The sequence below is a fragment of the Hakea prostrata genome, chromosome 3 (assembly GCF_041222555.1).
Source record: "Hakea prostrata isolate BN-2017 chromosome 3, UWA_Hpros_2, whole genome shotgun sequence".
NCBI classification, from domain to species: domain Eukaryota; kingdom Viridiplantae; phylum Streptophyta; class Magnoliopsida; order Proteales; family Proteaceae; genus Hakea; species Hakea prostrata.
The window spans coordinates 23,823,391-23,837,388 of NC_142602.1; the positions used below are offsets into that span (position 1 = coordinate 23,823,391).

The 13,998-nt window shown below is 36.6% G+C and overlaps 1 protein-coding gene across 2 annotated transcripts in view; it reads right to left on the minus strand.

Moving 5' to 3' along the window:
* Positions 1-13,998, minus strand: part of ABCC13 (multidrug resistance-associated protein 11) — an 84,999-nt gene that overhangs the window by 56,223 nt on the left and 14,778 nt on the right. For both annotated transcript variants that reach the window (XM_089149947.1, XM_089149946.1), the window contains exons 7-13: positions 13,314-13,383; positions 10,766-11,017; positions 10,172-10,241; positions 8,952-9,012; positions 7,148-7,235; positions 6,401-6,519; positions 5,171-5,268 (exon numbers count right to left, since the gene is read on the minus strand). In XM_089149947.1, the coding sequence (XP_089006073.1) occupies positions 5,171-5,268; positions 6,401-6,519; positions 7,148-7,235; positions 8,952-9,012; positions 10,172-10,241; positions 10,766-11,017; positions 13,314-13,383 (758 nt within the window). The remainder of the gene's footprint in view (positions 1-5,170; positions 5,269-6,400; positions 6,520-7,147; positions 7,236-8,951; positions 9,013-10,171; positions 10,242-10,765; positions 11,018-13,313; positions 13,384-13,998) is intronic.

Here is a 13,998-nt window from a genome sequence, read left to right on the forward strand (position 1 = left end):
CAAGAAAGTCCTTCAGGCCCAGTATTTTTTCACCATCATTCATTGTGATAACAATATCGTTCACATAAACAATGAGAAGAGTGATCTTGGTACCTGACTTCTTGACAAAGAGTGTGCAATCAGCATTACTTTGCTTGTACCCAATAGAGGTCACTACCTTCTGGAGACACCCAAACCAACACCTAGGAGATTGTTTCAACCCATAAATTGACCTCTTCAATCGACATACTTTCCTTGCAGTGCTGTCATCAGAGAAACCGTGTGAGATCTACATATAGACTTCTTCCTCCAACTTCTCATGTAAGAAAGGATTCTTCACATCTAGTTAGTGCAAGTTCTAGTCTTTATTCACAGCTACTGACAACAGAACTCTAATAGTGTCTAGTTTAGTTTCCTAATAATTAATCCCATAAGTCTAGGTAAAGCCCTTTGTAGCCACTCTTGCCTTCAACCTGTTGACCAATCCATCCATATTCTATTTAACCACAAACACCCACTTGTAGCCCATGGGTTTTTTTCCCCAGAGGAAGTGTAACTAGCTCCCAAGTATCATTCTTCTTCATTGCCTGCGTTTCCTCTGCCATAGCTGCCTTCCACTTTTTATTAGCATAGGCTTCCTGCCAACTCTTAGGAACGACAACAGATGATAAAGAGGATATAAAAGCATGGTAGGAGTTAGACAAAGAATCATAAGAGACATACTTAGCTATGGGATGTTGAATACAAGATCTAACTCTTTTTCTAATAGCAATAGGAAGGTTATAAGAAGATACCTTAAGGAGAATAGTAGAATCTAATGCAGGAATAGGAAGATTGGAGTTGTAGCACGCTATCTTTCTCCACCTGTTTGGGCCGATTAGGATACTTCCTCAAATAAGTTTGCACCTCCTTGTTCTAATCAATTTTGTTTTAAAAGACCTCAATAGTCTGTCTCACAGAAATGGTCTCCCCCTTACCAAGATCCCCACAAAGTTCTGAGGAAGGATGGGAATTGGAATCCTCGGGTATGATGGCCGAATTCCCCATGGTTAAGAATTTCTTCTTGAAGTTCTAAGTTTTGTGTGTGCGAGTCTGTATGTGTGGTAAGAAGGGTTGGAAAGAACACCTCTCCTCTTGGACTCTCCCCCTAAAGAAGTGTATAGTAAGGGCAAGACTCACTAAAAATGACATCTATAGACACAATGATTGTCTTAGAAGGAGGATGATAACATTTTATACCCATTCTGAGTAACAGAATACACCAAAAATATGCAGTGTAGGCCTCAAGGAGCCAGCTTACTCTAGTGGGTTGTGATTCTGGCATAACACACACATCCAAGAACCTCTAGAGGAATAACAAATTTATAGTCTCCCTGGAGAATCTCATTAGGACACTTAAACCCAAGTATTCTACTGGGCATCCTATTCACAAGGTAAAAGGCAATGGGTATAGCATCACTCAAGTATTAGTCAGGGACGTTCATAGAAAATATAATAGGACGAGTTATCTTTAATAGATACTGGTTCTTTCTTCAACAACCCCATTCTGGGCAGCCGTATTAACATAACTAGTGTGGTGTATTATGCCAAAGTCAGAGAAATATCTCTAAAATTCATCATCAATATACTTTGTGCCAATGTCATTACGAAGGATTTGCACAGTGGCATTGAACTGAGTTTTAATCACATTATGAAAATCTCAAAAACATCGAAAAACTTCAAAAAAAAATTCAAAGATAAATCTAAGTAGAACGAGAGTGAAAATCAATGAAAGTAATAAAGTATCAAAGATCAATAATAGACATATGGGCAACAAGGACCCCGCACATCAATATGAATTAACACAAAAGGAATAGATTTTCTATTATGAAGGGAAGGTAAATAAGTAGAACGAGTCCGCTTCACAAAAATGCAGGCTTCACAAAAAAAAATCGTCCTTATTACAAAAAGAAACTAAATCAAGAAATACTTTCTTAAGAGTTTCTAGAGGGGGGTGACCTAGCCTACGAACTTGATGAGAAGATGCAGCCAGAGCAGAAGTAAATCTCCCAATCGATTCCAGCAGATAAAGTTCATTGTCCAGTTTACCACATCCAATCTCCTTCCTCGTTACCAAATCCTGGAAGACACTGTAAGATGAGGAAAAAATCACTTTACATTTTACAATTCAAGTCATGTGTAAGACTACTGATAAATAGCAAGTTAGTAGAGAAAGAAGGAACATGCAAAACTTTAGACAAAGAAAGTGATGGAGAATGCTAAATGATCCCTTTTTCAGAAATAGAAGAATAAGTGTCATCAGCAATTTGAACTTTATTTTTCTCTGAGGTTTGAGAATAATGTAAGAAAAAAAAGGATGAACCTGTCATATGATCTGTGGCTCTTGTATTAATGATCCAAGGAGTAGAAAAAGAAGAAGCATGGAACTTGTAAAAGTTTTACTTGGTGTCGCAAAACAAGAGTTGGTATGAGTCATGGAAGGAGCAATAGTAGAGGTTGCACTAGTAAAAGACTGCAGAATACGTCGCAGAGTAGCTAATTCCTCTAATGAAAAACCAATGTTTGCAGAGGGTATCGTGCAAACAATCTCAGAAAGATTAGCCTTCGGTTTTCCCTTTCTTTGTGCCCTTCTTTGCTCAAAATCAGCAAGGCTTCCCATGGAGCTTCCAACAAGTGGCCTTGATATGATATAGTTTATGAAAGTGCTCACACTTGACAATCTCCTTGGTCAAATCAAAGTTGGTGCTAACAGATTATAGGGCTGATTTCTCCATAATAAGAGCATGAAGCATGGCCAAATGACAGTTTTCCTCTCACTAAACAAGATCATAAGACTATTCTAGTGTAGGAAAGTGAGAGTGACTCAATACTTGCACCCTGATCTGATCACATGGTGGGAGATCTCGCTCTCGAGCGAGATCTAGACCATCTCGGCGAGATCTCGGTCGAGATATGCCATTTTTTGGGCGTCAACTCGGTAGCCCATCTCGGTGGGTTTTAGGGTCCCAGTTAGGCTAAAACTTGGTATTTAGCCTATTTGATGCCTTTTGAACACAGTAGTGGCCTTGGATTTGTGAGAAAATAGCCCTAAGTATGATTTCTAAGTCTACCCATATTGTGAAACCGAAATGCTGTAGGATTAGAGAATGCAAGGTTATATAACATATAATATAAAACCATTAATATTGTAGGATTAGAGAATGCAAGGTTATAAAACCTTAAGGCATATAAATGAAAATCATGTGTATCAAATACATCAAATAACTTAAATGTCATCAAGATAACATTCATATGAGTATTACAATCTTAACTTTCGAGAATAGAATGATAAAAGTATACAACCGTTAGAAGTTTTATATAAGTCATTAACGCATAAGTTCATAAGACAAGTAGAGGATGATTGAGCTTTCTTTGATGTTTGTAGATGTGCTAAGAGTAGTTGCAAGTGAAACTTTGGCTAAAATCTACAAAAAAATTGGTAAAAATTGAGAGATCCAGCGAGATATGGCGAGATTTGGGGCGAGATATAGCGAGATATAGCAAGATATGGCGAGATATGGCGAGATCTCGAGCGAGATATCCCATCTCGCAGATCTCGCCCTTGATCTCATCTCGGTTTATGAAAAAACCGAGATATCTCGCGAGATCTCCCACCATGTCTGATCATACTCCACTTTCAACCTAGCAAAGAAGTCATATACCCGAATCATATCAACATGCTTCCTATAGGCAGCCACATCATCAGAATTCGTGGGTGATAGTCCCCATAGTGATCCAACTCCTGCCAAAGAGAGCGTAATTCAACATAGTACTAAGCTGTAGTCAATTCCTTATGCGTTGTCTTATGAAGCTTCTTCTGTAACTCATAAACCTGTGCATCATTCCACGACTGTCCATATGTTTCCGCAGTAGTCTTCCAAATATAGGCTGCAGTATTAAGCAATAGGTGTCCACAGGCAATATTTGGATTCGTGGAATTCAAAAGGAACGACATGATAAGAGAGTCATTCAAGATCCATTTCTCCTAAGAAGTTCCCGCAATTGTAGGCTTGATGCTAGTGCCTATAATGTGTCCAACCAAAGCTCTTCCGGCAATAGTTAGGTATGCAATTCGAGGTCAAATCAATAATTTTTTCCATCAAGTCTTACCGAAAGAGAAGGAATAGTGGGATAATGTTTGGAGCCAATGGGAGCAGTACTACTTCAATGGTTGCAATGTTTGCAAAAAAAAAAAAAAAAAACCCTTCCTGTTGTTCTTTAGTTTTCTCTATTTTGAAACAAATAAAATGTCGCAGAATTGAATAGCTTGACCACCCAAATAAATTTAGGGATTCATAAGGGAAGGAACAATATCATCCTTCTTTTTCATTTATTTATTTTAAAAATGATGGTATAAGATGCATGGGCTGTTTGTCACAAGAACTACCATCCTAGGGTTATTTGGGTTTTTAAATTTTTTTGGTTCTGGTTGGGTCTGATTCTGGTTCGGTTCAGAGGGTTCTATACCCTTTCTTCTTAGGGTTCTATACCCTTTCTTCTTACTTCGACAGGGAAAAATACGAAACAAAAAAGATCCAATGAGAGGGGAAAAAACGAGACCTCTAGATTGGGCTCAATTGCAAAAACAAGTTGAAGAAGAGTCACTAGTTTCAGGTTACAGGTAATGGAGAAGAAGAAAGAAAAAAACAGAAGATGATGGTTCTGCAATAATTTGCTGGTTGCATCGATGGGAAAAGAAGGGAAGGTGGTGGGTGATGGCTTGTTAGGAAGTTGCAGGTCAAGGCGATGGGTTTTGCAGGTCTGCGAATGGTGGTTACAGGTCAGCAATGGATTGTGGAGTGGTGTAGTAGCAGCGGTGATAGTGATTGCAGGTCAGCGATGGTTGAGAAACAATTTTTATTGTTGTTATTTGCCTTTCTTTTTTTTTTTTCTTTTCCTAATTGGTCCTTGGCTCTAATGCCATGTTGAGACTATCGGTTATGGTAGAATGGCTTGAATGAATCAATGTGATTCCCAAGCCCTTTGTTTATATTGATATAAGGAATACAAAGTTACGTAAAAGCCCTCACTTGGGCAGCAAGAAAATAATAAACTGAACAAGTAAAAACAACCAAACCAACCAACAAAATCTTAGTCATGACCATTGACACAGGACAATTTTGATTAGCAAGTCAAAAAGTAAAGTCAATACCTGGTATTAGCAAGATAGTTATTGCAACTCCAGAAATAAAGGCAAATTTGACTTGTGTATACAACAGATAAAGGGCCACTCCAATTTGTAAAGGCAAGCTGAAACATCCAGAGAAATTTAGTCAAATAATTTCTTAAAAAAAGTTGAAGGGCGAGCCTGGCGCAATGGTGGAGTCTCTCCATTGTGCGCTGGAGGTCGCAGGTTCGAATCAGCCTCTCTGCAAAGCAGGGGTAAGGCTGCCTAGAAAGTCCTTTCCCCAGACCCCACAGTGTGGGAGCTTCGGCACTGGGTACGCCCTTTTTAATTTCTTAAAAAAAGTTATCTTGCTTAGATGTACACCAATTGCTTTGGTACTTGGATGATAAATGTATTAACCGATAATTTTACACGCATACACAAGAAATTCTATAATAGTTTATGGAGTATTTGTTAAAGGAAATTATTTAACAATCATTGACCAAAGATAACAAAAACATAAGCAGTAATCAATCCTTATTATAGAATTCAATACATTAAAGGAATTAAAGCAATGCATCAATGAGAAACTATGATGAAAATAACCTTGTATGGCACTAACAAACATTAAATGACAAAAAAATTGAAGGATAACACCATCCAATTGATGCCGCTCATACAATGGTTACCATCTTGTATTGGCAAGGACAATGAAGTATATGTCGGATTTTCATGTCAATTGCTGCTGAAAATAGGAGCATACAGTGGAATGTGAATTATGTAATCTATCATAGAAACTCAAATCATACTTTATTTTTTCTTAAGGAATTTGTGAATCAGGAGGAGTTTGACAACAGCTTTCAAGGATTTATGTCACTTGGCCAACATTGTGCTGGGATGAAACTTGACATCTGGGCAGGGTTCAGAGTTTATCTTTTCATTAGATTTGGGCCTCATTCAACAGGCAACATGAAAGATAATTTGGGTGATCAGGAGAGGTTTGTCCTAAGGGGCAATTGTGGATAACTTCACACAATCTATAATATGCATATGCAAAAAGAAAATCATTAGGGACTGAAAAGAAATCAGTATTCAAATTTGATCCAAGTAATGTAGAACCAGACATGTAGTGAAAAGCTTATAGATGACTCCAGTGCCATCTTTGGTTGGAATCCCCTCCATTTAAGGTTCTAGGGGATTCCGTATTCTGTAATATCTTCTTCTATAATTCAAAAATTACTTATCAAAAAAAGGAAGAGGACAAGAAATACTAACCTCCACATATCATGGAAACTGTTAAACAAGTTTACAGTACGATCAGCATCAACTGACATGAATGTCTGAATTTCCCCCTCCGAGAATTTGGTTCTTTCTGCAAGGCTAACATGTAGGCACTGTCAAGGGGGAAAAATCCATGAGAATTGTGGAAAAAGCATATCAAGTTCCTTGTTATAGAAAACAGAAATTATGTGATGGATGGAAGGACCATTCAGTCCCTACTCTCACAAGTGAAACTTGGAAAAGTGTAAAAAGGAGTAAACCATCGGCCTTATGTGAATTGTTATGATAATCATTGAAAACTGAAATCATAAGCCCAAGCATAATGTTCGACTGTCATCTTTCAACCTTTGGCCATTCATTCAAGAGAAAAGATCAGCATGGCACCTAAGAGTAACTCCAGTAATACATGAAGGCTAAAGATAGTAGGTATGACTAATGGAATTAGAATTTTAGGATAGCTGAATAAAGAAAGCAACCAAACCAAATTTGCAGCAGAAAAAAATTTATTGGTACCAGAAGATTAAACTAATATGTGAAATGGACTTGTTATCACCTTGTGAAACCAATAATTTACTCCATTGTGAGACAAGGCAACAAGCTAAAAGAATTGTCAGTCTACTCAACCTTTTACTCTTGACCATTACATAAACAAAATAATTAATGACAAATTTCTCCGTGCATGACAACATGTGTAGTTTACATAGGTACGTCAAGAAAATCTCAGGGAAAATTGATGGTAACCTTCTGGTATATGCTCATCATGATACTTGACCGTAGCTTTAGCTTTAGTTTGGAAAGACGAAAAGTGTACTGAGTATCCAGAAATGACCTGTGGCATTAGGGCCAGATACATAAGGCAGTGTAGTACAATTTGGTTACAAATAATAAGAAAATTTGTTTATGATAATTCAATGCAATAAAGTATGAAAAGCTGGAACTGCAGAACAAGCTGAGGAGTACCTAAGCATATTACTCAGGAAACAAAGAAAGATGGCTGATTCCTTCACAGGCTTCTTGTATGTCACTCATTATGTGTTAGATTGTGTGTAGTAAGGCTGTTTTACAGGCTGATTCTGCTGAGATCACTGTTCTGTGAACAGTACAAGATTACAGTTCATTGACATGTTTTTAACGGATTTCAAAAAACCGAGTTTTGGTAGTTTCAACAAGTTTCATTTTTCAACCAGTTTAGATTAGTTCATCACATGTGGAAAACCTTGGTCATGTGATATTCTTTCCTTCGTAACCGGAGCAGTTACTATTCCATGAATAATACCTGATTTTTTAAACCCTTTTCTGAACCAGCCTTTGTTCTCCCTCATCCTGGCTTTTTCAAAGCTTGGGCCTGGCTGATTATAGTCTCGCCCTTCTCTGTCCAACTTGTACTAACTTTAAATTTTGTCGACATTAACTGTAAAGGGCTAATTGATAATTAACACCCCATTTATCGAGAAGTCATCATTATTCATTACTATACTTCCCTTCATACTAATAAGAATCTAAATCAGTTATAACATTGACATTCATAAATCCTTGCCTTCTCAATCCTCATTTTTATCCAAACTCATTTTTATCCAAATGATCGAATGATGTCTCAACTGTTGGAAACTCCTAATAAAGTAGCAATTATCAATATATATAACAATAGAATTTTATTAGGATGTACTCAGAGCCTTACATACGTGAAGAAAGGTAATAAGAAACAGAACAACAATTACTCACATATCTTTACACTGACAGTGTATAAACATGTTACCAGATATGTTTCCATATACTATCAAAAGAATATTGTCCATTGGTCACATGTTAACCTTGCTCCCCTAAATATCAGCTCTTTCTAGCTTATCCCTTTAGATATGGGGTTCTTCATGAAAGGAACAAAAGACCTATTGCCGGGAAAAGAGAGAGAAAGAAGACAGAAGGGAGAACTTTAGCATGGCTAATTGGTTTTATATGTTGACTCCTAGCTGACCATGCTGCTGTGTCCAAAGAACTTGAAGATATTAATGTCAAGACTCTTGGAGATAACTGGTGCCATCGCTTCATGACAACTTTCGGTTTCTTACAGTTAAGTTTTCCTGCCTTGATTTTTCTTTTTATTTTATATTGTTTGTTAATCTATGCACTGTACGCTAACTACAATCTATGTTCTTTGCACATTTTAAACCTTCAAATTCCAATAATCCATATTTTTTGGTACAGAAACAAAAGGAGATGAAGACATTCTCTTTCCTTCAACAACTGCCTTTCAGGAACCAGATTTCTGAATAAATAACTACCATCCTAGATTGGAAGCAAAACAGGGATTAAAGCAAAGATGAAAAAGACGTAGTTGAATATTACAGAGCAAAGTAAAAAAAAAAAAGAGTCACATTGAACAGGAAAAGGAACAGCAACATAACAGCCCACAGAAACAAAATGTAGCAGTTCTCAAGAGTTGCCTCATGGGAAAAGGTAGACTCGGGCACTTTATATGTAAGTGATGAAGTTCAGGAAGTAAAATACAAAGTTCATATGGTATGATCAAAGTGAAGAACATACATACTTTAATATGGAAATAAGGCCCAAGGATATTGCGAAAACATAGCCTTCGAAATTACTTGAACCTGAAGGCCACACAAAAAAGGGCACCAAAATGTCATATGCTTCTGTTCATTTTAAAATCAATACCTCATACTGGAAGTCTGGAACTATTTACATATCAGAGGCAACATTATCTAAGCCCAAAAGATGGCATAAGTTCCAACATGGCATACACTCATATTGTCAACAAAAGAAGTTACTGAAAATCTTTTTGAACAGCAGCTTGAATAGTTGAAGATCTTCTTTGGGGGAAGAATGAGAAGAAAGGTGAAGAAATCAGGTTTGGGATATCAATTCCACATGCATTGCTTTATCCAAATCATCTCCAATTGATAGGGATTCATTACATATCTATAGACCTGAAATTCCTAATTTGACTCATGAAAGGACTACTAATCACTCTAAAATACTCAAAATAGAACTAGGATTCACTATCAAATCCTAATTAAGAATTTAAGATTAGGAACCAAAATAAGACAAAAATTAAAATCCTAGCTAAAATTAAAAAATTCCTAACTAATAAATCATGTGCATTGTTTGACCCCACAATATGGACTTATAAATCAGGCCCATTGCATCAGTACAACAAAATAAGAAGCCTAAGACTATAGCACCCAAGCATGGGCCAAAATAAAGTCTTCTGAGGCCCAATTGACCCATTTGAATAATGAGACAATCTTGATTGCCTAAAATATATAATTTAGTCTGAGCTCTCGTTCAAAAATCTTCAACATTTTTATTGAAGTATATATAAAAATATTCATGTCATAAAAAACTTGTCTGGAATTCCATTTGGTGAAAATCATTATCCTGATTGTCTAAAGATGATAATATTTTCCATCAAGGAATGAGAATTTTGACAATAACATTGAGAAAAGCGACAATTATACACCTAGGTAAGAATTAGAATGTGTACATCCATGTTTGCTTCATGCATTAACTACGTAGGAGAGGCCTCATTAAGTTGTTTTTTTTTATTTAGGGAATATTTCAGAGAATAATAAGAAAAGTTATAGGAAACCTACACTATTTTTTAACAAGATAAATTAAGAAGGTAGCCCCATGGTAAAAATACAAAACTGGTTTGAGCTGAGGAACATCTAAAGTGCTTCTTCAATTCTGACTGAAGAGAAAACAACCATAGAAAAATGAACTCATCAAACCTATCAAATACTTGTTTACCTTGTTGAAGAAACGAGATCAATTTATTGAGAAGCAAGGGCCCAAGAAAACCTAAACAATCATTTATTACCTATAGAAATAAGAAAATTGGTAATATATTAATTGGAAGAGCATTTGACAGTCAGACAAAATCAAGATTAGTACATCTTTAAATAGTGTGACTATAAATAAAAATATATATAATGTGTACGATAACATTATCAATATCTAAAGCAAGATGATGTTAAAATTTAGTCAGTGATTTTGTCATTTTGGCCATTGCTAAAATTCCAAACACTTCAACGAAAAACAAGTCAATCTGTTATAGCAACTCATCTAACAAAATGAAACATCCACATGCAGGTTAAATTAAATGACCAGCCTGAAACAATTTACTTACCACTACATTTTCCTCAGTATCACTGCCTCAATCTCAACTATCCTAATCATTAAATCTAGATTATTTAATGGTGGCTAAGTGTCTTCTGGACAACTCAAAAGATGAAATATACAGTAGGTATATGTGTCATCTGTTATCTTGTAAGTAAAGGATAAATCAAGTTAACAAAGGCAATAACCCTACAAAAGAAATAAAGGAACCTTGGGAAAAAGTACCTTTAATAGACCTAAGAGGAGATAAGGCCATCCATATGCACAACATACTGCTCTAAACAAAGATGGATGAGAGAGATTTTTACTTTGCTCAGCTACCCAACAGCATTGCAGTTTACAGTAGCAAGTGGAAGGATTCAGGTCGATGGGTAGCTGAATTAGGTCTTCAAAGTCCAGCTGCTTAAGCACACCACGGTCCAATACTGAATTGATAGACTTGAAAGTGAGGATGTGCCAATAGCTCTGAGTGTCACCCTAAGACAAAAAAGTAAGCCAGGAGGAAAAGAAAATATTTAGTTATGATTAATTTCAATAAAAAAAGTTAATAACACAAACAAAATAGAAAATTGTATGGCCCATAAAGAAGGCCAGGGGTTCAGACAGAAAACTTGGAGCCATCTTCAAGAGGACTTATAAGGTGAAGAGAGAAGCCTTCTCTAGAGGAAGTGTGGCAAAGCTGAACTGGGAGCTCCATCAAGGAGGAAGCTGCAAAGTGAAGCAGGTTGGCAGGGGAAATTGGTGAGTGAAATGGATTGCTAACAGCAGAGGTGGTAGTGGAGTGGGGCTGGCAGGGGAAGGGAATGAGAAGGTGTAAATCTCATCCTTTCATCCTGATCATTTGTCTTGAAGTTGCTACGAGTTCAAATATGCTGGTGTTGATGAGTTTCTACTAGACTTTAGATTCTGTTCTAATAGGGAAGTAGAACATAGTATGCTAAACCAATGAATTGAAGAACAGCTGAAGATATTGCAACTTAAAATCTTGTCACAAATCAATTGATTGTCAATGAGATGAACTGTGGTAAGATCCCATAGGCATTCTTAATCAATTACATCTCTGTCTCTGGTATCCAAATCCAAGTACATAACTCCATCGACAAAGTCAACAAGAGGACCCTCCCTCAGCCAATCATCCAACCAAAATAATACATTTCCTTCTCCGACCAAGATGATCATTTACACACAAGGCCCAGCCTAGTTTTAGACCCCTTGATATCACCCTTGGCAAAGATTATATGATTGCTTTTCAGAAATTTTGCTCAGAAAAACCAGTTCCATTTGTAAATTTTTTGATGAAATCCACCATTAAATTTTTATTCTCATAGATAGACAAAATTCCTCCAGGGATCAGATACCAATATCCCCTTCCTCCATTGGTCAACACACCTTATGCCAATTTACTTAATGGTAGCATTTTCCAAACTTTGACTCCCTCCACAGGAAATTGATACAAATAAAGTAAAAAATACTCGTTGCCACTTGGGAACATCCAAGCAAACCAATACAACAATGATACATATCTATGTAATGACATGATAACAATGATGTGTATAAGCATGAAACAAATGATGGTGGTTATGTCCATAAAATGGGAAGAGAAAGAAACTGAAATATATGAACTGAAAGTTAATTCAATAACAGTACCCCGTATGCCATCCCTCTTTGGTAGGGGGTGTTATGTAGTGAATGAGGTTTTATTTGATATTAATTCTAAAGTACATTCCCTTTGGAACATATGGTCTGGTAAAAAATGTTTTTGTCTTGTTTTTGGCAGAAAAATGTCATAAATTGGTAATAGTAGAGCATGATCCTTCTAGACATGTGGTCTAGGGAAAACCAAAAAAATTCCAGAGCATGTTCCTCACAGACATGTGGTCCAGTTAGATAAGTTAAAACTGGAGCATGACCTCATGGTCTTGTGCTATATCCAAGAAGAGCTGCTACATTCCTTCCCAGGCTGCAGTGACTGGGATGCATAATAGAATAGGTGATGGGAGCCCTGGCTGAACTCAGCTATTTTTGCACATTCAGTAGTTAGATAATAATTGGACCTAACCAACAGTGAACTATTCATCATTGCATAAGCACAGATGCACTATTTGTGTTATAACATCTTCACACCACAGGGCTTTTAGCTCATCCCAATTTTGTTGATCTTTTTTTCAGATGACAAGGCCGAAGGGTACATACGTACAACTCCTGATATTTTCAGTTACAAGTGCCAGGATGCTTGATTTTTTGAGGATAGGACTTGAGAGGCCTATCAGAACTGTCCACTTATACTTACATGTAGAAATTGATGTATAGGATGTTAAAAGGATCAGAAATGTAATAACTTACCACCATTCTTACTTTTTTACTTTATGCATTCTAAGAAACTCTCGTGTTTACCTTTAATTTAGACTACCAATGTTTATATATGTATCAGGACAGTGACTTTAATTGGATGGTATGATGGATGGTCATTTGACCACTGCCTGTGACGTAGTGCCTTTTAACCCTAACCGGGTTTGGGTCATTATAGATAATGAAGGTATACAGGTTCAATCTACTTTTGAGGACACCTAACTGACAATTTGAAATACTTATCTATCAACCAAAAGAGAACGCATTGCTTTGCTCAGAAGTAAATAACTGTAATTTATTGTAATTCTAAACACCACTCCAACCCCCCCCCCCCAAGCAGGAAAAGGGAAGGGAAAAAAACAGAAAACTGAGAAAATATCTTCAAATAACATTGGAAATTGTAGGTAACAGTAAAAAGACATACAGAATCTTCAAGATCATCCTCTAGTTCCGAGTTGCATGAGATAAGTGAGTCTTCTAGTGAACCATATTTTCTGCAATTATAGATCACCAAAAAGTCAATGGATCCTATATTGGAGCAACAGAAGGACCAAATGCTTCAGCTTTCAGCGACACAAAGACTGTTAAACATTGTTATTGTAAAGGGGCATGATCCTTGTGTATCTGGGGGGTTCACATGGGTCATGCACAATGGTCATTGTTCCTCCCTACTTTAGTTTCTTTCCATTTCAATTTGTTTCCTTTCCTTTTTGTAGCTTGGGTATCAAGCACGTCTAAGTAGGATAATAATAATTGAAGATATTAGAAGATCTGCTAACAAGATTTGATGATATTTGAAGATCTCTCTAATCTGGAAATAGTATTTATTTTCTAGGAGTACTGTCTACTTCCTTTTTTTATGCAACTCATTTTAGGAAAGTATTCTTAGACTGAAATTGGATTTTTTTTTTTTTTTTTTTTTGGGACTTTAAATAAAGCATGTGTGGGGAGTAGAGCATCATGTGAACTTTCTCTCCCTCTCTCCTCATTCTCCTCATTCTCTTCTCCTTCTTCCACTCTTCTCTTCATCATTTCTACTGCTCTGACTTTCTAAACTGCAAGTTCAATTACACGGTATATAGCCATTAATCTGAGTTTTGCGTTCTTAG